The sequence below is a fragment of the Heteronotia binoei genome, chromosome 18 (genome assembly GCF_032191835.1).
Source record: "Heteronotia binoei isolate CCM8104 ecotype False Entrance Well chromosome 18, APGP_CSIRO_Hbin_v1, whole genome shotgun sequence".
Taxonomy (NCBI): Eukaryota; Metazoa; Chordata; class Lepidosauria; order Squamata; family Gekkonidae; genus Heteronotia; species Heteronotia binoei.
This window is the reverse complement of record NC_083240.1, coordinates 36,020,773-36,043,771: the sequence shown is the minus strand read 5'-3', so window position 1 is coordinate 36,043,771 and position 22,999 is coordinate 36,020,773. Positions and strand designations below refer to the sequence as shown.

Below are 22,999 nucleotides of genomic sequence, written 5' to 3'. Positions count from 1 at the left end.
ATTCATCTGGCTTGGCCGGTGCCCAGCCAGGCAGGGCCCAGCTGAGTCACGGCCTGAAGCTCCTGCCGGGTGGGGCGGAGTGCTGCCTGGGTGGAATGGCCTGGGCGTGGGCATGCCAGCCGTAGTAAGTAGGGTTTAGGAGGCTGGGGGGGGGGTGTTGTTTTGTGCCAGCTTGCCAAGGCCGGCCTTGGAGTCCCCCAAGGAGGAGGGAGAAGAGCAGGGCTGTGGTTCTGCAGGAATGCAGCCGCTTCCCTCTCTCTCCCGTCCCCCCCCCCCTCCCCAAGCAGTCCTCCCTTCCCATCCCTTCATTCCTGGCCAGCCGCATCCGGCGATTCTACAACAGGGAGAGAGGGAGAGAGAGCAGTCACTTTTCCAGGCTTCTACGCTGGAGAATCTGGTAAAGGGTGGGGGGAGTGAGTATAGCGGGACATAGAGAGGGCTGGATGCGGCCAGGGTGGGGCCATCGACCCTTCCTTGTAGCAATGCCCAGAGCTCTGGTGGACTTTAGGGAGCCCTGCGGAAGTTTTGGCTAGAGCCCCTAAGCGGGGGCCTGTTTGGGCTTTTCTCCCCAGCTGCCTACGTAAGCTGCCTCCTCTCACCTCCGCTTTCCTGCTGTTGCCGATGACTGTTCCGATATCCGATTACTATTCCGATATCCGATTACTGTTCCGATATCCATACTGAAAGGGAGCCTTGCAAGCAACGCCTGGAAGGCAAACAGTTCCTTCCGTGTCTCCTGTTTACCTCTCCTACAGCAGGCAAACTCTGCTCTTCCCTCCCTCCCCTCTGGAATTTGCATCCAGATAACCAGAATCAGCAGAGGGTGGTCCCAGCGATTGAGCCTGGAGGGGGGGAGATGTTTTGCAGGTTGGATGCAGCCTCTCTCCCGTTTAAGCTTTTGAGAACCGAGATGGCTTTTTGTCCTTTAGGGGTCGGAAACAAGATGCAGTCCGGACTGTCTGCTTGGAAGGGACCCGTTGTCTCAGCAGCCCTCTGCTTTGAAGGGCTCGGGCTTTTGGGGCAGTAGAAGGCCAGGCATAGTTGTCGGGCGGTTCATGGGGGAGCACTAGAACAAAGCAGGAGTCAACTTGCACCTTTAAGACCAACAAACTTTTATTCAGAATGTAAGCTTTCGTGTGCATGCACATTTCTTCAGACGAGGAATGAGGTACAGTAAGGAGAGCTACATATAGCTGGTGCGGTTTAGAATGCAAAGTGGTACAAAGTTAAAATCCAGTAGCCGAATAGTAAAATTAACAAATTCAGAAAACCTTTGATCTGGGTTGCATTAGCGTGGGAAACCAATAAAACAGTGACATGTCAGAATGTGAGAATGTCTGTTAATTATTCTGTTGCTAATAAGCCTGGGTCAAAATGAGGGCATTTCTTTCCCAGAAGTTTTTCCTGTCCATCTAATTGACCTTTTAACATGTGACATAAATATATACCTCTTTCTAGTTTGCCATTAGAAAAAATTACATTAAAATATAGTGGAAGATGGATTTAGTATATGTAATGAGATAAACAGCCAATATCCCTTGTTTGAGTATGTCAGTGCAAAAACATTGTTCTGATTTGTTGTTGTTCAGTCGCACAGTCGAATCCGACTCTTTGCGACCCCATGGACAAAGTCACGCCAGGCCCTCCTGTCTTCCACCATCCTCCGAAGTCTGCCCAAATTCATGTTAGTTACATCAGTAACACTGTCCAGCCATCTCATCTTTTGCCGTCCCCTTCTTCTTTTGCCTTCTGCCTTTCCCAGCATCAGGGTCTTCTCCAGGGAGTGCTCCCTTCTCGTTTGGTGGCCAAAGTATTTGAGCTTCAGCATGTGACCTTCCAGGGAACAGTCTGGGTTGATTTCCCTTAGGACTGACTGATCTGATCTAGAAATACATTGGAATAGTGTAGATATATAGTTTTGTGATTCCTGATGTCAGATTTGTGTTTGCCCTATGTAGAGAACCGAAGGGCATTGTTGGCATTTAATGGCATATATCATGTTGAGCAAAAAGCACGAAAGGGGACTTTGCAACTGGCATCAGTAGCAGAGGCTGGGGTTTTGAGCCTTGGTATCCACAAAAGGGAGTTGTGTGAGCAGAGGAGAGCTTTCTGAAGGAATAAGAGCACAAGCGCCCTGCTGGATCAGGCCAGTGGTTTGTCTAACTCTAGCATTCGGTTTCCTAGAGCAGCCAAAATAGTTGCCCTGGAGGACCAACAAACAAACAAGGCAAAGAGGCCAAGGCCTTTCCCGGCTCCTATCTCCCAGCAGTGGTATTCATAGCCTGGTCTGTTTCGATAGGTGAAGTTTTTTTTTCCAGTCGCTGTGGCTAGTAGCCACGGATTAACCTTACCCCCCAGTGACTCTGTGTAACCCCTTTTAAAGCCACCTGTGCTAGTGACCATCGCTACGTCCAGTGGCAGTGAGTTCCACAGTTCAATTACTTGTTGAATAAAGAAGCAGTTTTTGTCTGTTTCGAATCTATTCCCCAGCATTGGGTGCCCCACGTTCTAGTGCTACGAGAGAGGAAGAAGACGCTCTCCATCTGCTTTCTCCAACCTATGCATAATTTTATAAATGCCGTATCCCACATTAGTTGCCTTTTTCTTTCTAAACTGGAAAGTCCGCCCCCCCCCCGTTTTTCCTCAAAGGAAGGGGGCTCCAGCCCCTCGATCATCTTCATTGCCCTTTCCCAGAGTTTTTCCAGCCCCGCGGTATCCTTTTAAAGCTATGATAACCAGAGCCGCAAACAGTTTTCCGAATGAGACCGCACCTTAGCTCTACAGAAATGCATTACAATACTGGTCGTCAGGGTTTTGCTGCTGTTGTTTAAAAAGCCCAGCAGGAACTCATTTGCATATTAGGCCACGCCCCCTGATGCCAAGCCAGCCGGAACCGCTTTCCTGCTAAAAAAAAAAAATCCTGCCAGTCATTTTATTTTCCGTTTCTTTCCAGATAATCCCAAGCATTTTTTGCTTTCCCCTCTCTCTGTTCTTGCACACTAAGACTGATTTCCCATTAGCTTTATGCCGCTCTCGCTCTCCTCTTCTCCGTGGGGCTTCCATTGGATTTCACACTCTTTGCCCCGGGGCTGAAGCTCACTCCGCCTCTTTTGCGCAGCAAACAAGATCCTCTAAAAACCAGTTTCTGTTTGCCGCGTGAAAAGGGCAAAGCGAGTTGCAGATAGTGTGAAATCCAATGAAAGCCCCACGGAGAAGAGGAGCTGTGAGAGCGGCATAAGGCTGGTGGAAAATGGGTCCAAGTTTGTGTTTCTGTTGAACTTTTCACTACAACCCCCAGATCTCTTTCCTTCTTCATTTTAGCCAGCTCAGACCCCATCCACAGATAAAGGGAGGACTTGTTGTTCCAGCGTGCGTTGATTTAAACTCACAACGGCAAACCACTCCGTAAAAAGTCTGCCGTGAAAACGTTGTGAAAGCAACGTCACCCCAGAGTCAGAAACTACTCTGCTTTGTTTGCCACGTTGTTGCCCGTTCATAACAAAAGAGAGACCCCTCTTCTCCGTTGCCTTTCGGCTTCCTCTGTTTTTGTGACTTCACCTCCTACGGCAGCCATTTTGTAGTTGCGCCCACCGCCCTGTGTCAGAGTTCCGAAAGGGCCCAGGGGTTCGGAAAGGTAGGGGACCCCTGCTCTGGGCCATAGATAATGTCTCCCTTCATCTTCCCCAACCTGAAAAGCCTCAAGATCTTTTGCCTTTTCCTGTTGGGAGAGTTTTAGTTGGCAATGAAGAGCGAAGAGAGGAGACTGAAGGAGCAACCAAGTGCTGGTGTCCCATGGCCGCTCTAGGAGGAAGAGCCAGGGTGGGGGGGGGTACAACAGATTGTGTGTTCTTAGTGGCCCCCCTTTTATCAGTTAGGTAGGATTTGAGATGGAGCATGGGATGGGGGAGGGAAGAGATGTGACATGGAATGCAACCAGATAACTCTCACCTCCCCCACACACACTTCCTTGGAAGCCCCGAGTACATTTTGGCCTCCCTTCTCCCATTTCTTGCCCAAGGGGTGGAGAAAGAGCCCCCCCCCCCCACCTGAGCCTCCCCAGGCTCAAATGGACTCTGCTAAATGTCCCCATTTGCTCCCCTCTTCTCCAAAGTCTGGCTCACCACGCAAAACCACAGCACCCTGGTGACGGAGCGCAGTGCCGTGCCTTTCCTGCCGGTGAACCCCGAATACTCTGCCACACGCAATCAGGTAAGAGGGGGAGGGACAGCTGCCTCCCCATTGGCTGGTGGCCTGTTTCTGAGTGGCCGGGGAGGGGAGGAGACAACACTGGAGGGAGAGGGAGGGGGATGCTCCGAAGTGTAAATTGTTGGAAGTGCCGTTACAGTAGAAAAACATGAGGAGGAGATTGGATTTATACCCTGCCCTTCACTCGGAGTCTCCTCCCCTTCCTGTCCCCACAACAGACTCCCTGTGTGGTAGGTGGGGCTGAGAGAGCTCTGAGAGAACTGTGACTGGCCCAAGGTCACCCAGTAGCTGCATGTGGAGGAGGAAAGGGGACTCAAACTCGGTTCTCCCAGATTAATTCGGTCCTGTAAAACTGAATTATTTAAACTTGCTTTTAACGGTTGAAGGGAGGGAGCTATTACTCCACGGCACCGATAATCCCGCTGAATTATAACTGAATCAAGAACATCAGAGAAATTAGAAATGCATATCTTGGTTTTAATGATTGTAAACTGTATGAATGATTTTATTGTGTATTTTGTTTTTAATGTTTGTGTGGTTTAATTTGTTGTTGTTAGCCGCCTTGAGCCCATCAGGGGAGGGCGGGGTATAAATCTGATAAATTAGATAAATAAATTAGAGTTTGCACTCTTAACCGCTACACCAAACTGGCTCATAGAGGGCGAAAGCTGGAGTTTGGGCATCCAAAAGGAACCTCGATGCTTCTAGCCACTCACTGTTTGGTTTCTCTCCTCTAGGGCCGGCAGAAACTTGCCCGTTTCAATGCCCGGGAATTTGCCACTCTGATCATCGATATCCTGAGTGAGGCAAAACGCCGGCAGCAGGGCAAAGCCTTGGTGAGCCCCACAGGTAAGGGGAAGAAGGGGAGGTGCTTGGGTGGGGGCGGGACTTCCTGCCAACAGCACTCTCGTAACATTCTCCCCCTTTCTCCCGCGGCTCAGAGACTCTAGACTCCGCTCTGCACGGCCCCAGTGACGTCGACGACCAACACGATTACGACAGCGTTGCCTCAGACGAAGACCCCGACCAGGAGCCCCTGCGAGGTGGCAACGCCGCTCGCAACAACCGGGCCCGGGTGAGCGCTGCAGGGACCAGTGGGGTGAGGTGAAGGAAGGGCAGCAATCTGAGGAATTTACACGTGGAATTCACTGCTGCAGGAAGTGGTGGCAGCTACAAGCGTTGCTTCAAGAGGGGATCGGATAAACATATGGAGCAGGGGTCCATTGGTGACTATTAGTCGCAAAGTATAGATGGAACGCTCTGTCTGGGATAGTGATGCTCTGTATTCTGGGTGCTTTTGGAGGGGGCAGCAGTGGGAGGGCTTCTGGAGTTCTGACCCTGCCGGTGGACCTCCTGATGGCACCGGGGATTTGGCCACTGTGTGACGAAGGGTGCTGGACTGGATGGGCCATTGGCCTGATCCAACAAGGCTTCTCTTATGTTCTCATCAGCATCTGTCCCAGTTGCTCTTCTTCTTGGACAGCTGAAGCCAAAATGTTGGCTGGATATTTGAATAAGTTGGAAGGAGAGCAGAGTTTGAAATCTGGCTGGCTCCATTTGGGATTTGTTTCTGTCTCCTGAGATGTCACTCTTTGGACATCCTTTTCTTTTTCCCTTGCTTTGAATATTTTTTGTAAGCTGACCCATTTTAGGAAGGGGCTGCGGCTCACTGGCAGAGGAGCTGCTTGGCATGTAGAAGGTCCCAAGTTCAATCCCCGACATCTCCAGTTAAAAGGATCAGGTAGTGGGTGGTGGGAAAGACCTCTGCCTGAGACTGTGAAGACCGGCTGCCTGCCTAAGAAGACAGTACTGGTCTCGATTGGGCCAATGATTTGGCTCAGTGTAAGGCAGCTGCAGGTGTCTTCAGTAGAATAAAAGAATTGACACCAGCCACAGGAATGAGGCACACAGAGATTTGTGGCCATGCAGCCTCTTCTCCCATCCCTTGGCCTTCCCAGGCCGTGACTTCCAAGCTCATTCGCCCCTGGCCCACTAGGTCAGTGGTATTGAAGCTTTCGAATGCTATTTGCTAGCCCCTAAGACAGGAATGGCCAAACTTGCTTAACTCAAGAGCCACATAGAATAAATGTTAGATGTTTGAGAGCTGCAAGACATGAATGTCAGATGGTTGGAGGGAGGGAGGGAGGAAGGAAGGAAGGAAGGAAGGAAGGAAGGAAGGAAGGAAGGAAGGAAGGAAGGAAGGAAGGAAGGAAGGAAGGAAGGAAGGAAGGAAAATAGATGGGGGATGGAGGGGTGGAAAGAAAGCAACAAACTTTAAATGTGTTCTCCAAGCTGCCAGCTGGCTTGGCTTGGGGAAGCGATTTCAAGAGACAAATGCCTTCTCCAAGCCAACTGATGGGGCAGTGGAGGCTTAGAGAGCCACACAATGTGTGTGAAAGAACCACATGTGGCTCCCGAGCTGCAGTTTGGCCACCCCTGCTCTAAGCAGTGGAGCAGCGAGTGTGTTTGTAAGCACCCCGTCTCCGTTCAGTAGGGCAAAGGGTGCTGTAGCTCCATCTCTGCATGGGCCCCATGGATGCCCTCATCTCACACACTTCCTTCTCTTCCCCCCCCGCAAAGAGCATGGACTCTTCCGACCTCTCCGATGGGCCCATCACACTGCAGGAGTACCTGGAGGTGAAGAAGGCCTTGGCTGCGTCCGAAGCCAAAGTCCAGCAGCTCATGAAAGTGAACAACAGCCTGAGCGATGAACTGCGGCGGTTGCAGAGAGAGGTGAGTGGGGGGCGGAAAGAAAGGTCCCCTGTGCAAGCACCAGTCGTTTCCGACTCTGGGGTGATGTTGCTTTCACAGTGTTTTCACAGCAGACTTTTTACAGGGTGGTTTGCCATTGCCTTCCCCAGTCATCTACACTTTCCCCCCAGCAAGCTGGGGACTCATTTGACCGACCTCGGAAGGATGGGAGGCTGAGTCAACCTGGAGCCGGCTACCTGAACCAGCTTTTGCTGGGATCGAACTCAGGTCGTGGGCAGAGGGCTCCGACTGCAGTACTGCGGCTTTACCACTCTGTGCCCACGGGGTGGGGGAAGTAGTTTTTAAAAGTGCCTTTGTTCCTGCCCTCCCGATGACTCTCTTTCCTCAAGGGTGTGGGAGAGGGGAGGTAAATTGCAGTGGCCAAAGGCTGACTTCCCTGGGGCACCTTTTGCATTTGGAAGGGACCCTCTCTAGGAAGGCTCAAGGGGTGCATTGCATCGAAGTGCACATGTGAGAGGCGGTGAAAAAGCGAGAGAGCTTGCTTGGTTTTTCTGCTTCAGTTATTTTATTGGGTAGACCCTAAGCTGGATGGCCCTGGCTAGCCCAGTCTTTGTCAGATCCCGGAAACTAAGCAGGGTTGGCCCTGGTTGGTACTTGGATAGGAGACCACCGAGGAAGCCCAGGGTTGCTGCGCAGAGGCAGGCAATGGCCAATCAGCTCTGTTTGTCTCTTGCCCTGACTGGGATAGCCCAGGTTAGCCTGATCTCATCAGATCCCGGAAGCTAAGAAGCATCAGCCCTGGTTAGTGCATGGACGGAAGATCGCCAAGGAAACCCAGGGTTGTGATGCAGAGGCAAGCGATGGCCAACCGCCTCTGCTCGTTTCTTGCCCTGACTGGGATAGCCCAGGTTAGCCTGATCTCATCAGGTCCCGGAAGCTTAGAAGCATCAGCCCTGGTTAGTGCATGGACGGAAGATCACCAAGGAAACCCAGGGTTGTGATGCAGAGGCAAGCGATGGCAAACCACCTCTGCTCGTCTCTTGCCCTGACTGGGATAGCCCAGGTTAGCCTGATCTCATCAGGTCCCGGAAGCTAAGAAGCATCAGCCCTGGTTAGTGCATGGACGGAAGATCACCAAGGAAACCCAGGGTTGTGATGCAGAGGCAAGCGATGGCAAACCACCTCTGCTCGTCTCTTGCCCTGACTGGGATAGCCCAGGTTAGCCTGATCTCATCAGATCCCGGAAGCTAAGAAGCATGAGCCCTGGTTAGTGCATGAACGGAAGATCACCAAGGAAACCAAGGGTTGTGATGCAGAGGCAAGCGATGGCAAACCACCTCTGCTCGTCTCTTGCCTTGATAGCTCCACGATGGGCGCCATAAGTCAGTTGCAACTTGACGGCACTGGCCGCACACATTTTTTGGGGTGCTTTGAACTGAAAGAAGAGCCCCACGGCGCAGAGTGTTAAAGCTGCAGTACTGCAGTCCTAAGCTCTGCTCACGACCTGAGTTCGATCCCCGGCGGAAGCTGGGTTTTCAGGTAGCCAGCTCGAGGTTGACTCAGCCTTCCATCCTTCCGAGGTCAGTCAGAGGAGTACCCAGCTTGCTGGGGGGAAAGTGTAGATGACTGGGGAAGGCAGTGGCAAACCACCCCGTAAAAAGTCCGCCGTGAAAACGTGAAAGCAACGTCACCCCAGAGTCAGAAATGACTGGTGCTTGCACAGGGGACCTTTTTTCCTTTCCTTGAACTGAAAGGTGATGCAAAGGGCTCTTTTTCTAGCAGGAGTTCCTCTGCATATTAGGCCACGCCCCACTGATGTAGCCAGTCCTCCAAGAGCTTAGAGGACTGTTAGTACAGGGCCTACTATAAGCTCCAGATGGATTGGCTACTTCATGGGGGTGTGGCCTAATATGCAGAGGAGTTCCTGCGGTGTCCTGGCCTGTGGCTACTTCCATTTGTGTGTGGCGGGCCTTCTTTTCTAGAGGGGTTAGGCCAGCTGCTGTTCTGTCACGCTTTGAGTTGGCCTGTTGTCATCCGGTGTGTGTTGTGTTTGGGGTGGTGGTTTGTTGACTTCTTCCTGCCACTTCCAGAGCAGCAGTTCCCAAACTCGACTGACTGTTTTAAAAATATATATATATCGAAGGCTTCTCTGAGCCTGACCTGATAAAGTACTTTTTCCCCACAACACATAATTAACTTGCGGAATTTTGTGCCACAAGATGCAGCGATGGCTACTGATGCTCCCTCTAAGCTGCAGAGTCTTGTGAGCAGAAATTCTATTTTGTGAGCTACTGGCATTAAAGTTGTGAGCGAGCAATTTGGCTACTGCATAAATAAGTGTACTCTGGGGTCATCCTTCCTGAGCTAAGACAAAAATGTGTGAGCTGGAGGGTAAAAATCTGTGAGCTAGCTCACGCTAACTCAGCTCAGAGGAAGCACTGACGGCTACTAGCTTAGATGGCTTTAAAAGGGAATGAGGAGAAGCCCCTGAAAAGTCATGATGGTCTAGTGGAACCTCAACGATTAGAAGCAGTTATCTTTTTAAAAACTTTTTTAAAAAAATTTCTTATTACAATATATATGCAAAATAAGCAGTATTGTACAACCGTGATAAGAAAGATATTGAACATATAAGATGCATACAACGTAATAGAAAAATATTTCTCAATTATGTTGCGTTAAAGAAGTGGGCCGTAACAATGAATTTAAAACAACCAACCTTCAAACAATCATGCTTTTGGAACATATCATACAATCTTTGTAAGGTCAGATATGAAGGACATTCATATGGACCAGCTTTTTAGGAAGCACTCTGTGGGCAGACAACCTAATAGGGGAAACCGCTTTTCTACGAATGTACACATCAATATTCCTTTTTTTTTTAGTTATTTGATCAGTGATTTTTTCCATTATAAGAAGATGAAGATATTGGATTTATACCCCGCCCTCCACTCCGAAGAGTCTCAGAGCGGCTCACAATCTCCTTTACCTTCCTCCCCCACAGCAGACACCCTGTAAGGTGGGTGGGGCTGGAGAGGGCTCTCCCAGCAGCTGCCCTTTCCAGGACAGCTCTGCCAGAGCTATGGCTGACCCAAGGACATTCTAGCAGCTGCAAGTGGAGGAGTGGGGAATCAAACCCGGTTCTCCCAGATAAGAGTCCGCACACTTAACCACTACACCAAACTGGCTCTCCATTATATACAGATTACCATTATACACACGCACACACATTTCCATTATATACAGATATACCTTGTTATGACATATTTGTGGAAGGCCTTGTCTATTTAGCAGATATGTGTTTTTTGCTGCAATCAGTAATGTGGCTATTAATTCTTGAGTAGATTTTGGTATATCTAGATCTGACCCGTAATAGAGTTCTAGTTCCGTAGATATATTAAAACCGGTCTTAATATGTCTGATTTAAAACCTGTTCCCAAAGTGCCATGATAACCTTTCACCTCCATTGAATGCCATTTGCAGGCGGGGCAGCAGCAGGAGGGCTTGGGTATCAGTGTCCCTCCTGCCAGTTTGGTGTAGTGGTTAAGTGTGCGGACTCTTATCTGGGAGAACCAGGTTTGATTCCCCATTCCTCCACTTGCACCTGCTGGAATGGCCTTGGGTCAGCCATAGCTCTGGCAGAGGTTGTCCTTGAAAGGGCAGCTGCTGTGAGAGCCCTCTCCAGCCCCACCCACCTCACAGGGTGTCTGTTGTGGGGGAGGAAGGTAAAGGAGATTGTGAGCCGCTCTGAGACTCTTCGGAGTGGAGGGCGGGATATAAATCCAATATCTTCATTTACCTCACAGGGTGTCTGTTGTGGGGGAGGAAGGTAAAGGAGATTGTGAGCCGCTCTGAGACTCTTCGGAGTGGAGGGCGGGATATAAATCCAATATCTTCATTTACCTCACAGGGTGTCTGTTGTGGGGGAGGAAGGTAAAGGAGATTGTGAGCTGCTCTGAGACTCTTCGGAGTGGAGGGCGGGATATAAATCCAATATCTTCATCTACCTCACAGGGTGTCTGTTGTGGGGGAGGAAGGTAAAGGAGATTGTGAGCCGCTCTGAGACTCTTCGGAGTGGAGGGCGGGATATAAATCCAATATCTTCATTTACCTCACAGGGTGTCTGTTGTGGGGGAGGAAGGTAAAGGAGATTGTGAGCCGCTCTGAGACTCTTCGGAGTGGAGGGCGGGATATAAATCCAATATCTTCATCTACCTCACAGGGTGTCTGTTGTGGGGGAGGAAGGTAAAGGAGATTGTGAGCCGCTCTGAGACTCTTCGGAGTGGAGGGTGGAATATAAATCTAATATCTTCATCTACCTCACAGGGTGTCTGTTGTGGGGGAGGAAGGTAAAGGAGATTGTGAGCTGCAATGAGACTCTTCGGAGTGGAGGGTGGTATATAAATCCAATCTCTTCATCTACCTCACAGGGTGTCTGTTGTGGGCGAGGAAGGCAAAGGAGATTGTGAGCCGCTCTGAGACTCTTCGGAGTGGAGGGCGGGATATAAATCCAATATCTTCTTCTTCTTCTTCTGCAAGGAGTGGATGTTTGACCAGATGTGCCTTTTAGTCTTGATCTTGCAGTGCTCCCCTTGAGGGGGAGAGATCCTTGTGCTTATTTTCATCATGGCAGCCTGATGACTGGGACATGCAAGCCCAATTACATACCTCCAAGGGAGTATGTCTGTTGTTTCTCTGCATGAGTCCCAACTGTAGGCTTGCATCTTTCCAGTTGGGAGGCGTGGTCCCAAACACTGGCTGGTGTACAAAGAGAAGAGGGGTCTGCTCATTCTTTTCAGACAACAGCAGTGTCTGTCTGGTTTTAGTTCAGGGGAAAAAAAACGGCGGTTCATAGTGTGAAAAAGTCCAACAGAGCTGTGCGTGTGTCTTAAGAACTTTTTGAGTTCTGTTCATTAACGTTTTGACATCGTGCGGCTCTGGGATGTGCTGAATGAGTAAAGGGACTGCCCAACGGCATGCTGGGAGAGACCCTCCTTGCTCAGAGAGGATGTGAGAAAGCCCACACAAGGCAGACCAGGGGGAGGGTGGTCTGGGAGGGATGCTACCGGTGCCAGCTTGCAGATTTCCCAGGGAAGCCTGAGGCCAGCCCATGTTGGAAGCACAGCGCTGGGGCCTCGAGCCCTTGGATCTGCAGCTGCTTGCTCTGACGTTCCTGCGCCGTCATTTTCAGATTCACAAGCTGCAGTCGGAGAACATGCAGATCCGTCAGCAGGCAGGACAGGCCCACCCGGTGGCACCCCCGCAGAGTGAGCGCCCAGAGCACAGCCATGTCGCTTCGCCTGTCACGGGAGCCCATCGTCGTGACCGCCATGCATTCTCCATGTACGAGCCGGGCACTGGGGCACTGAAGCCCTTTGGGCAGCAGCCAGTGGACGACTTGGTGACCCGCCTGCAGCCGTTCCACCCTGGGGTGAGTGTTGGCCAGTGCGCGTGCTGTGGATTTTGTTATGCTTGTGCAGGGCTTTTTTTTTTGTAGCAGAAACTCCTTTGCATATTAGGCCACGCCCTCCTGATGTAGCCAATCCTCCAAGAGCTTACAGGACTCTTAGTACAGCTCCAGGAAGATTGGATGCATGGGGGGGTGGTGGCTTAATATGCAAAGGTGTTCCCACTACAAAAAAGCCCTGTGCTTGTGTGAATCGTTAGAGCAGTTCTTCAGTGGAACGGGCTTCCTCGGGAGGTGGTGGTTTTTATGCAAGAAGCTAGATGGCCATCTTGCTTAAAATTTGCAGAATCAGTGAATTAGGCATTCCGCGAATTAGGCAGAGCGTGAGAGGGCGGGCAGGAAGGGTTGCATCAGTGCTTAGTTCTCCTGGCCCTTTCTTACACGCCCAGGGAAATGCTGATTGCCATTCCGGGGTCAGGAAGCAATTTTCTCCAGACCGGTTTGGCCAGGGATCCTGGAGGTTTTTTGGCATTCCTCTGGTCACTGGGGGAGTGGGAGAGGAGGCAGCTATGAATTTCCCATGTTGTGCAGGCGGCTGGACCAGATGGCCCTTGGAGTCCCTTCCAGCTCTATGGTTTTTGTGTTTCTGTGGATATTGGGACGGGTCTTTGGGGAGCTGGAAGGGAAGAGGGGATAACATGGAAGGCAAATGATGAATAAGGAGGACGGAAGAGCCCCAGTAGTGATGGACCATACCATGCTCCTGGGCAGGGGGGACATCCCTGCAGGGGGAGACTATGGGACTTGTCTAGAGGGGGAAAGTGCCAAGGTCTCTAGCGCTGCTTCAGAATGCTGCGGGGCCCACATGTCCCTTTGGAGGTGGCCTCTCTGTTGGTAACTTTTCCAGTTTGTTTTTCCCTCATGCCGTGTTTGTGCCACTGATGCAAACGTGACATTGAAAACTTCAACAACAAGGCTGGGGAGAGTGTGTTTCTGTGTATGAAATGAAGCAGCCAAAGCCTTGCCACGCATTTAAAACCAGCACAAAAACAGACTGTGTCTTCCAGGAGCCCTAAAAGCCGCTAAGACCGTCACGCCTGCTCCTTCCCAGCACCATCAGAAGACCAGATCAGCCCCAGATCTGCAAATACCCCTCCCCAATGCTAGTTGACCTGTAATTAATCTGACTGCAGCCAGAAAATGCACCGTTGCTTCAGTTACAAATCCTTGCTCCTGAACAAGCAACTCGAGCTTACTGCAGGATTCAAACCCAGCTCGGGAGCAAAGAGACGACTCCTTTGGTTGGGTTTGATCGCCAGCCTCCCCAGCCTCCAAGCTATACATAACACACTGTATACCAGGGGTCGGGTGGAATTCTAGCAGGAGCCACTTTACATATTAGGCCACACCCCCCTGATGTAGCCAATCCTCCAAGAGCTTACAAGGCTCTTTTTTGGAAGCTCTTGAAGGATTGGCTACATCAGGGAGGTGTGGCCTAATATGCAAAGGAAGTCCTGCTAGAATTCCACCCCTGCCTAATGGTAACAGGAAAAAATTCAGTCCAGGGAAATGGAAAGTGAGGAAGGATTCAGTTGATGGGAGAAGCAAAATGGACACTGGGGAGAGTTTGAGTGCAAATGGAGTGTTGCGAAATTTGAAAGTCTTCTGCCTTCAGAGGGGGAGAAGGATGGGACAGGCAGGGAAAGGAAAGATTTTGCTGACTTTTTATTCCTCTGCCCCCCCCCTCCCCCAGGAAGTGGACGACGAGGCCATGTATTCCGTGCACAATCCGGCCGGGATTTACCGGGTGAGTGGAGTCTCTGTGTGAGTAGCAGGGAGAAGCAGGTGCCTGTAAGCGGTGGCCATCTCTCTCCCTGGTTTGTGCTGGGTGGCCCTCTCTCCTCCACCTCAGGGCTTCCATGTGTGTCTGTTGGTTGACGCTGGGTCTGTTTCAGGTCCGGAAGGGGGGCTCTGTCTCGTCAATGCCTTTTCCTCCCTCCTCTCCGCTTCTGTCGTGCCAACCGGACAGCGGACGTCACATGGTGAGTTGCTGTGTTTTGCCGAGAACATGATGATGATATTGGATTTATATCCCGCCATGTACTCTGAATCTCAGAGTCTCAGAGCGGTCACAGCCACCTTTACCTTCCTCCCCCACAACAGACCCCCTGTGAGGTGGGTGGGGCTGGAGAGGGCTCTCACAGCAGCTGCCCTTTCAAGGACAACCTCTGCCAGAGCTATGGCTGACCCAAGGCCATTCCAGCAGGTGCAAGTGGAGGAGTGGGGAATCAATCCCGGTTCTCCCAGATAAGAGTCCACGCACTTAACCACTACACCAGACTGGCTCTCCTCATCACTGTGGTGACAAAAGGGGGATGGAACAGCATCCACTGTGGCGATCTGGCTCCCGTGCTGCCTGAGAGAGGGTGTGTTTGTCTCTTGAGCCCCTGGCAACCCCGGATGGGAGAGCCTGCTGTTGGCCTTCACTCACAGAAAAGAGTGGGGCTCACAGGTTGCCTGCTGCCCTCCTCCTGAACCCGAACTCAAACCGAAAGGAATCAAAAGTTCCTGAGAGCCCGAAATGTCCTTCCAGGGAGGAGGCTGCCTGGTGTGGGCCTACATGAGTCTGTGCTCCTGTTCAGGAGGCTCACTCAGAACATTGATTCATATATGAAAGCGCACGAGGTGTGTGCCTCTGAGGGCAGCTAATCCTTGAACCCCGAAAGGTTTGTTTTCAGGGTTTGTAGCAGGAAGGCCTGCTGGTGGTTTTATTTAGTGGGCTGGAAGTGCCTTCTGGGCATCAGAAATGCTCTAACCCCAGAAACGGTGTGTCTGGAGGGGTCGTCTTTGGCAGGCCAAGGCCTTGGGCACATCCTAGGACAGGGATGTTAAATTCATTTCTTATGAGGGCCAGATCTGACATAAACGGGACCTTGTCTGGCCAGGCCATGTGTGTCATAAAATGTAATGCCAGGGAGCAAAGATATAAACTTTATAAAAAGACTATATAGATTCTGAGCTCAATGCTGTAACTGATTTTATTATGATTTTAGCTGGTTTTGATTGTTGGTTTTATCATTGTATATTTGATGTAGTCTGCCCTGAACCCCTGTGGGGGAATGGGTGAGATGATAATAATAATAACAATAATGACCCAGGCAAATACAAGAGAGCGAGTTTGGTGTAGTGGTTAAGTGTGCGGACTCTTATCTGGGAGAACCAGGTTTGACTCCCCATTCCTCCACTTGCACCTGCTAGCATGGCCTTGGGTCAGCCATAGCTCTGGCAGAGGTTGTCCTTGAAAGGGCAGCTGCTGTGAGAGCCCTCGCAGCCCCACCCACCTCACAGGGGGTCTGTTGTGGGGGAGGAAGGTAAAGGAGATTGTGAGCCGCTCTGAGACTCTTCGGAGTGGAGGGCGGGATATAAATCCAATATCTTCATCTTCTTAAAGATTTTTATTTTATTTATTTTTCGTATTTATATCCCGCCCTCCCCGCCGGAGCAGGCTCAGGGCGGCTAACAATAAAACAATAGAACAATAAAACAATGGAACAATAAAACAATTACAATAATATCAGTTAAAATTAAACAATTTACAATTTAAATTATTAATGCAATTTTAAAGCAACAGTTTTGGTGCTAAATTCCATGCCATGTTGTTGGGCATCCATGTACTTTGGTTGAAGGCCATTCAAAATAATGTTGTTTTGCAGGCCTTGCAGAATTGGGCAAAGTCCCACAAGGTTCTAACTTAAAACACGATTAAAACATTAGCACTTGTTGGTCTTAATGGTGCTTTCTTTGTATTTCTCCCATGGGATCCAGGGAACTGAGCAAAGGAAGGTCTGGCTCTTTCCTTCCTTCCCCAGGGGACCACGAGGGAGAGGAGCCTCAGTCAATAGAAGGAAGAGAGGCTTGGCTCAGTAGCTCTGCTGTGCAACTAAGAGAGCCTGGCAAAGCTCCCTCCCCCCCTTCCTTCCCAAGGGTTTGCTCTGTAGCTCCTGTGCGACTGAGCAAGCCTGGCAAAGCAAGCTGTGATGCAGAAGGAAGCAAAAGAGAGGGGGAAGGAAGCAGATGGCAGCCAGTTGTTCAGGGGTTTGATAGGAGCCCTCCGGGGGCCTGATCGGCCCCCAGGCCACATGTTTGACATCCCTGTTCTAGGACATTGCCTTCCTGGCAATGAAGGCAAGATGTGTCCTCCTTTGTCCTGCCTGACTCTGCCATGTTTCCTTCTTCCTAGCCTGGGAAACTGGACCGCCACGGCAGCGGTACGGACAGTGACTACGACAACACACAGGGAGGGGATCTACCACTCAGGTGAGGAATACTTACGGCTGTGGCTCAGTGGAAGAGCCTCCGCTTGGCATGCAGAAGGTCCCAGGCTCAATCCCCAGCATCGCCAGTTAAAAAAAACCAGGCCCTAGGTGATGTGAAAGACCTCCACCGGAGACCCAGGAGAGCTGCTGCCAGTCTGAGTAGACAATACCGACCTCGGTGGACTGATGGGGTGATTCTTAGAAAGCAGTTTCTTGTATGGTCACATGTGGTGGGGGTGAGAGAGGAAGACGGTCCTCTTGCTATTGGTTTGGACTGGCTTTTGGGTAGGAGGGCACACTTGGCACCCGCGGGTGGGTCATAGCTGTTCTGGACGGGCAGCGTCAAAAGATTGCTTTGGGGATCAAGCGCAGGGCTGTCACTGCCTGTGTGCGACCAAGCCCCACTCTCCACAAGGGAATGGGGCTGTCCCGCTGGGTAACTTGCTGTGATTTCTGCTTTTGATGCATTCATAGAATCATGGAGTTGGAAAGGGGGATCTCCAGGGTCATCTAGTCCAACCCCCTACACAATGCAGGAAATTTACAAATACCTCCCCCTAAATTCACAGGATTAGCCTCGCTGTCAGATGGCTGTCTAGCGTCTGTTTAAAAACCTCCAAGGAAGTAGAGCCTGCCACCTCCCAGGGAAGCCTGTTCCACTGAGGAACTGCTCTGTCTGTCAGGAAGTTCTTCCTAATGTTGAGCCAGAAACTCTTCTGATTTAATTTTAGTAGGTTCTGGTCCTACCTTCTGGGGCAACAGAAAACAATTCTGCACCATCCTCCAGCCTTTCCAGTACTTGGTGATCATATCACTTCTCAGCCTCCTCCTCTCCAGGCTAAACATCTCCAGCTCCTTCAACCTTTCTTCATAGGACTTGGTCTCCAAACCCCTCACCATCTCCGTTGCCCTCCTCTGGACACATTTAGTTAGCCCGGGGTCTTCAAGGGAGGAGGCTAGGAGCTCAGCAGAGCCCCAAAGTCCGGTCCTCTTGGCCACTCATACCCTGTTTGGCTTCTGGCCACAAACCTGGGAATACACTTTGCTTAAATGACAGGCGTGATTCTCTGAGCAGGTGCCATTTTTGTGTTCGGGCAGGTCCGGTTGGTGAGGCTGAAGGGGCACGGGGATGCAGGCAGGCAGTGCCAACTCTCCCCAGTAACCCCTCCGTCTCTATCTGCCCTTTCCCCTTTCCCAGCATGGACGGGAAGCGCTTCTTAGACCTGGGCAAGGATGACGAACTGCACCCGGAACCGGAGCCCCTGGAAGGGGACTTGGATCCGGGGCTGCCCAGCACGGAGGACGTCATCCTCAAGACAGAGCAGGTCACCAAGAACATCCAGGAGCTGCTCCGAGCTGCTCAGGAGTTCAAGCATGACAGGTCTGGATGGATCCCTCCTGATCCTGCACCCTGGTTCCGGGAGCTTTGTGGGAAGCGGGGCGGAAATGGGGTGGGACGGTGGCTCAGTGGTTGAACATCTGCTTGGTAAGCAGAAGGTCCCAGGTTCAATCCCTGGCATCTCCAACTCAAAAGGGTCCATGTAGATAAATCCAAGCGGGCAGCCGTGTTGGTCTGAAGCAGGTGTACAAAGCAGGAGTCAAGTTGCACCTTTAAGACCAGCCAATTTTTATTCAGAACGTAAGCTTTCGGGTGCTCTTAAGCACACTTCATCAGATGAGGAAGACTGTGCTGGATTCCTCGTCTGATGAAGTGTGCTTAAAAGCACACGAAAGCTTACGTTCTGAATAAAAATTGGTTGGTCTTAAAGGTACAACTTGACTCCTGCTTTATTAAAATGGGTCGAGGCAGTTAGGTGTGAAAAATCTCAGCTTGAGACCCTGGAGAGCCGCTTCCAGTCTGCGTAGACAAGACTGACTTGGATGGACCGAGGGTCTGATTCAATAGAAGGCAGCTTCATATGTGGGAGGGACGGTGGTTCAGTGGTAGAGCATCTGCTTGGTAAGCAGAAGGTCCCAGGTTCAATCCCTGGTATCTCCAATTAAAAAGGGTTCAGAAAACCTCAGCTTGAGACCCTGGAGAGCCACAGCCAGTCTGAGTAGACAAGACTGACTTGGATGGACCGAGGGTCTGATTCAGTGGAAGGCAGCTTCATATGTTCATATGAAATGGTAGCTGAGGAATGCTTTTTACTTTGGGCCCACGCAGGGAATGGCTGCCCAGCCAGGGGCAGGATGATGTCAACAATTAGCAGTTGCTGAAAAGGGGGCAGCGGGGAGGGGGGCATCAGCTGCTGAGCTGCCCTCTGGAAGAATTTGGATTTCCTGCCTGCTCCATTTTCACACAAGTCCCACTCCTGGTCTTTGAGAGGGGCAAGGGGAGAAGAGACAAAGAGCATAATTAAGCAGGATTTGAATGGCCTTATGTCTTCCAAAGGAAAGAGAGAGGGAACTTTTTCACCCAGACAGTAATTAACCAGTGGAATTCACTGCTGCAGGAAGTGGTGGCAGCTACAAGCATAGACAGCTTTAAGAGAGGATTGGTGTAAAGTCTGGAGCAAAGCTCCATCAGTGGCTGTTAGCCGCAAGGTACAGATGGGACACTCTTTCTGGGGCAGTGATGCTCTGAATTCTTGGTGCTTGGGGGGCAACATTGGGAGGGCTGCTGGAGTTCTGGGCTGGCTGGTAGACCTCCTGATGGCACCTGGGTTTTGGCCACTGTGTGACACAGAGCGTTGGACAGGATGGGCCACTGGCCTGACCCAACGAGGCTTCTCTAATGTTCTTATGAACAGAGTTGTCAAACCTCCAAGGAGGTTGTCCGTCCTCTCTGGATGAGCTGCTGCTCTGAGTTCATTTCCTTGGAGTCCAGAGCTGTGCCCAAATGGGCTTCCAAGTCTGAAGTTCCAAGAAATTTGGGAAGTGCTGGGGGAGAGGGCCACGTTTGGTTGCTTTGGATGGAAGGAGGATCTCTTGACTCCCGGGAAGGGCTTGTGGCCCCTCCCGCATTGCCGCAGACTTTCATTCCCTCTCTCTGACCCCAGCAGCTTCGTCCCCTGTTCGGAGAAAATCCACACGGCCGTCACGGAGATGGCGTCGCTTTTCCCCAAGGTAGGCGGTAATGATGGCATTGGATTTATATCCCGCCCTTTGCTCTGAATCCCAGTCTCAGAGTGGTCGCAATCTCCTTTACCTCCCCCCAACACACACCCTGAGAGGTAGGTTGGGCTGAGAGAGCTCTTACAGCAGACAACTCCTGTGAAAGCTGACCCAAGGCCATTCCAGCAGCTGCAAGTGGAGGAGTGGGGAATCAAACCCGGTTCTCCCAGATAAGAGTCCACACATTTAACCACTACACCAAACTAGTTCTATACTCTATACCGTCCTGAATCTCAGAGTGGCTCACAATCTCATTTATCTTCTTCCCCCACGACAGACACCCTGTGAGGTGCGTGGGGCTGAGAGAGCTTTCACAGAAGCAGCCCTTTCACGGACAGCTCTGCCAGAGTTATGGCTGACCCAAGGCCGTTCCAGCAGGTGCAAGTGGAGGAGTGGGGAATCAAACCCGGTTCTCCCAGATAAGAGTCCACGCACTTAACCACTACACCAAACTGGGGACATGGCTGCTTCGCAGGATCCTGCTTCAGTTCCACTGCCCTTGGTCATTCTGACTGCTGGGCAGTTTCCTGTCTTAGCTGGAGGAAGAGCTGCTTAAGATTTGGGAGGGCGGGGCAGTCTGGAGGTTGGAGAAAGGCTGCCAATTTAGAGTGCTAGAATTAAGCATGCCAGTATATAAATAGGACCCAGTCCCTCCAGCAAGGCCCTGTGGGGCTGAAAGAAGCCACTAAGAGTTCTGTCTTGGAGAGGGGGTTTTTTTGTGTCTGCTGTTGATGATCTGCCCTGTGTCCTGATTCAGGGCACACCAAGCATGTCGCCAGAGAGGAGGCAGGTTTCTTTTGAATCCGAAGTGCAATTGCGGCCAGTTGAGCTGGGGAAGTTACAGATTAGCATACATTGCAGCAGGTTTTTGGTGTGGTGTTTATGGAGGCCATGGACGCGACTGACCCCTTTCCCAGCGCCCACCAGGTGCTTTTAGAAAGTGGGCAGGGCCAGGTGTGGCTTTTCCTTAGCAGGGCTTTTGATTGGCTGTGCAGATTAAAAGGCACGCTGTTGGACATTTCTGGCAATCGCTCTGTTTGTGAGCTGCTTGACTTGTATGTAACGTTTTGTGGTTGTCTCCCCCTCCTGCTGCAGCCGCTTTTGTGATTGTGCCCATAGCCTTTTGTCAGAATTCCAAAGGTACCCAGTGCAGGCCTGTGGCCAGGATTTCAAAGATGGGAGGGCATAAATACTAGCCGGAGGCAGGGGTGGAATTCTAGCAGGAGCTTCTTTGCATATTAGGCCACACTTCCCTGATGTAGCCAATCCTCCAAGAGCTTCCAAAAAAGAGCCTTGCAAGCTCTTGGAGGATTGGCTACATCAGGGGTGTGTGGCCTAATATGTAAAGTGGCTCCTGCTAGAATTCCACCCGACCCCTGGTATACAGTGTGTTATGTATAGCTTGGAGGCTGGGGAGGCTGGTGATCAAACCCAACCAAAGGAGTCGTCTCTCTGCTCCCGAGCTGGGTTTGAATCCTGCAGTAAGCTCGAGTTGCTTGTTCAGGAGCAAGGATTTGTAACTCTGAAGCAACGGTGCATTTTCTGGCTGCAGTCAGATTAACTGCAGGTCAGACTAGCATTGGGGAGGGGTTTTTGCAGGTCTGGGGCTGATTTGGTCTTCTGATGGTGCTGGGAAGGAGCAGGCGTGACGGTCTTAGCGGCTTTTAGGGCTTCTGGAAGACACAGTCTGTTTTTGTGCTGGTTTTAAATGTGTGACAAGGCTTCGGCTGCTCAATTTCATACATAGAAATACACTCTCTCCAGCCTTGTTGTTGAAGTTAACTTCTCAGGTATGTGTTCTGAATGCCACCTCTGTTTCTCTGCATGAATCACCACTAACATTTTCAAGGAGTGCAACTCAAGCCAGAGATGCAGGGAACAGTGTCTCCTGAGGTCACATCTCTGGGAATGAGCCAATCAGACTTGATCTATCGACACAATGCCTTTAGTGGAAACCAGCCCAGAACAGTACATCATGCAGAGATGCAGCAGAGAGGCTCCGCTGCGGGCTCATCATTTATCAGGGGCTTTGGAAGAAGCGCCTTTGCTTCACCTGGTCTTGATGAGATTGCCTTCTCCCCTCTGCAGAAGCCTGCCCTGGAGACGGTGCGCAGCTCCTTGCGCCTCCTCAACGCCAGCGCGTACCGGCTGCAGAGCGAGTGCCGCAAGACCGTGCCCCCCGAGCCCGGGGCCCCTGTGGACTACCAGCTCTTGACGCAGCAGGTCATCCAATGTGCCTACGACATTGCCAAGGCAGCCAAGCAGTTGGTCACCATCACCACCCGCGAGAAGAAGCAGTGAAGGGGGGGGGGGCACAACTTCTCTTCCCGGACCCTGCGGCCGCCTGCGTCGTTTGCCAACCCAGCCTGGGTAAAAGGTTGGCACCCTTGCACCCCGGGACTGTAAATAACTGGGGACTGGATTGGGCCCCCAGGGAGGACAGAGGAAAGGGGGGGTCAGTAGCCCTGTGCAGAGAGGAAGCTGCCCTGTAAATACTCCACCCACCCCCACCCTTAGTGGAGCCCCCTGGGGGAACTGAAACCTACCCCCCCGCCTGCTCCTTTCCCCCCCGTCGCCCTGATGTATAGTGCGTAGAACCATACGTATGTGTCTTCCTCCTCTCCCCCATCCTGTGCATAGGCACACATATTTTATACCTATAAAATATGTGAGTGTGTATATAGAACTCTCGCTATAGAAACACCAAACTGTATTTATCTCATGGACCCCCCCCCCCCCCAAAAAAAAAATAGTGTTAACACTGGAATAGCAACGCCTGGGTGCTGCAGCTCTCAGCTAAGCCTCCCCTTTCCTTCTCCCCCCACCCCACCCCATTCCTTTTCTTCCCTTCTTTGCTCTGGGACTGGCTGCCCTCGGAAGCCCGGGGCAAGGGAGGGGCCTGCTTTCAGCATGGGCACGCACCCCGGCTGGCACTACTGGCACCCTCCTAAAACTCCTTGGGGGATGGGAGACACCCACTGCTAAATGAGGGGGGCAGGGTGGGGGGCATTCTCTGCCTGGCCTAGGGGAGGGGTGGCCGCTGCAGTGGCGGCAGCAGCTGGGCGGCTGTGCTGGAATCTTGTTTGTCCTGTACATTTGTACCAAATAAAAGATGTGAACATGGAGGAGTCCGATGCTCTTTCTGATGCTTCGACTGCAAAGCGTAAACCTGGCGGAGGCTGCCGAACCCTCAATAGCCACCCTAAAGGCTGCGGCATTGGCTGTAGGAAGGCAGCCCTGG

General features: G+C 51.4%; 1 protein-coding gene across 3 annotated transcripts in view; it reads left to right on the top strand.

Moving 5' to 3' along the window:
- The window catches only part of GIT1 (GIT ArfGAP 1), a 70,279-nt gene extending 47,396 nt beyond the window's left edge, over positions 1-22,883 (top strand). For 2 of the 3 annotated variants that reach the window (XM_060259149.1, XM_060259147.1), the window contains 11 exons: positions 4,112-4,209; positions 4,944-5,055; positions 5,148-5,281; positions 6,787-6,939; positions 12,110-12,349; positions 14,079-14,132; positions 14,281-14,367; positions 16,566-16,642; positions 17,840-18,022; positions 19,644-19,710; positions 21,847-22,883. In XM_060259149.1, the coding sequence (XP_060115132.1) occupies positions 4,112-4,209; positions 4,944-5,055; positions 5,148-5,281; positions 6,787-6,939; positions 12,110-12,349; positions 14,079-14,132; positions 14,281-14,367; positions 16,566-16,642; positions 17,840-18,022; positions 19,644-19,710; positions 21,847-22,059 (1,418 nt within the window). In that variant the 3' untranslated portion in view covers positions 22,060-22,883. The remainder of the gene's footprint in view (positions 1-4,111; positions 4,210-4,943; positions 5,056-5,147; positions 5,282-6,786; positions 6,940-12,109; positions 12,350-14,078; positions 14,133-14,280; positions 14,368-16,565; positions 16,643-17,839; positions 18,023-19,643; positions 19,711-21,846) is intronic. The other variant, XM_060259148.1, reaches the window with a different exon arrangement.
- Positions 22,884-22,999: the final 116 nt, after the last annotated feature.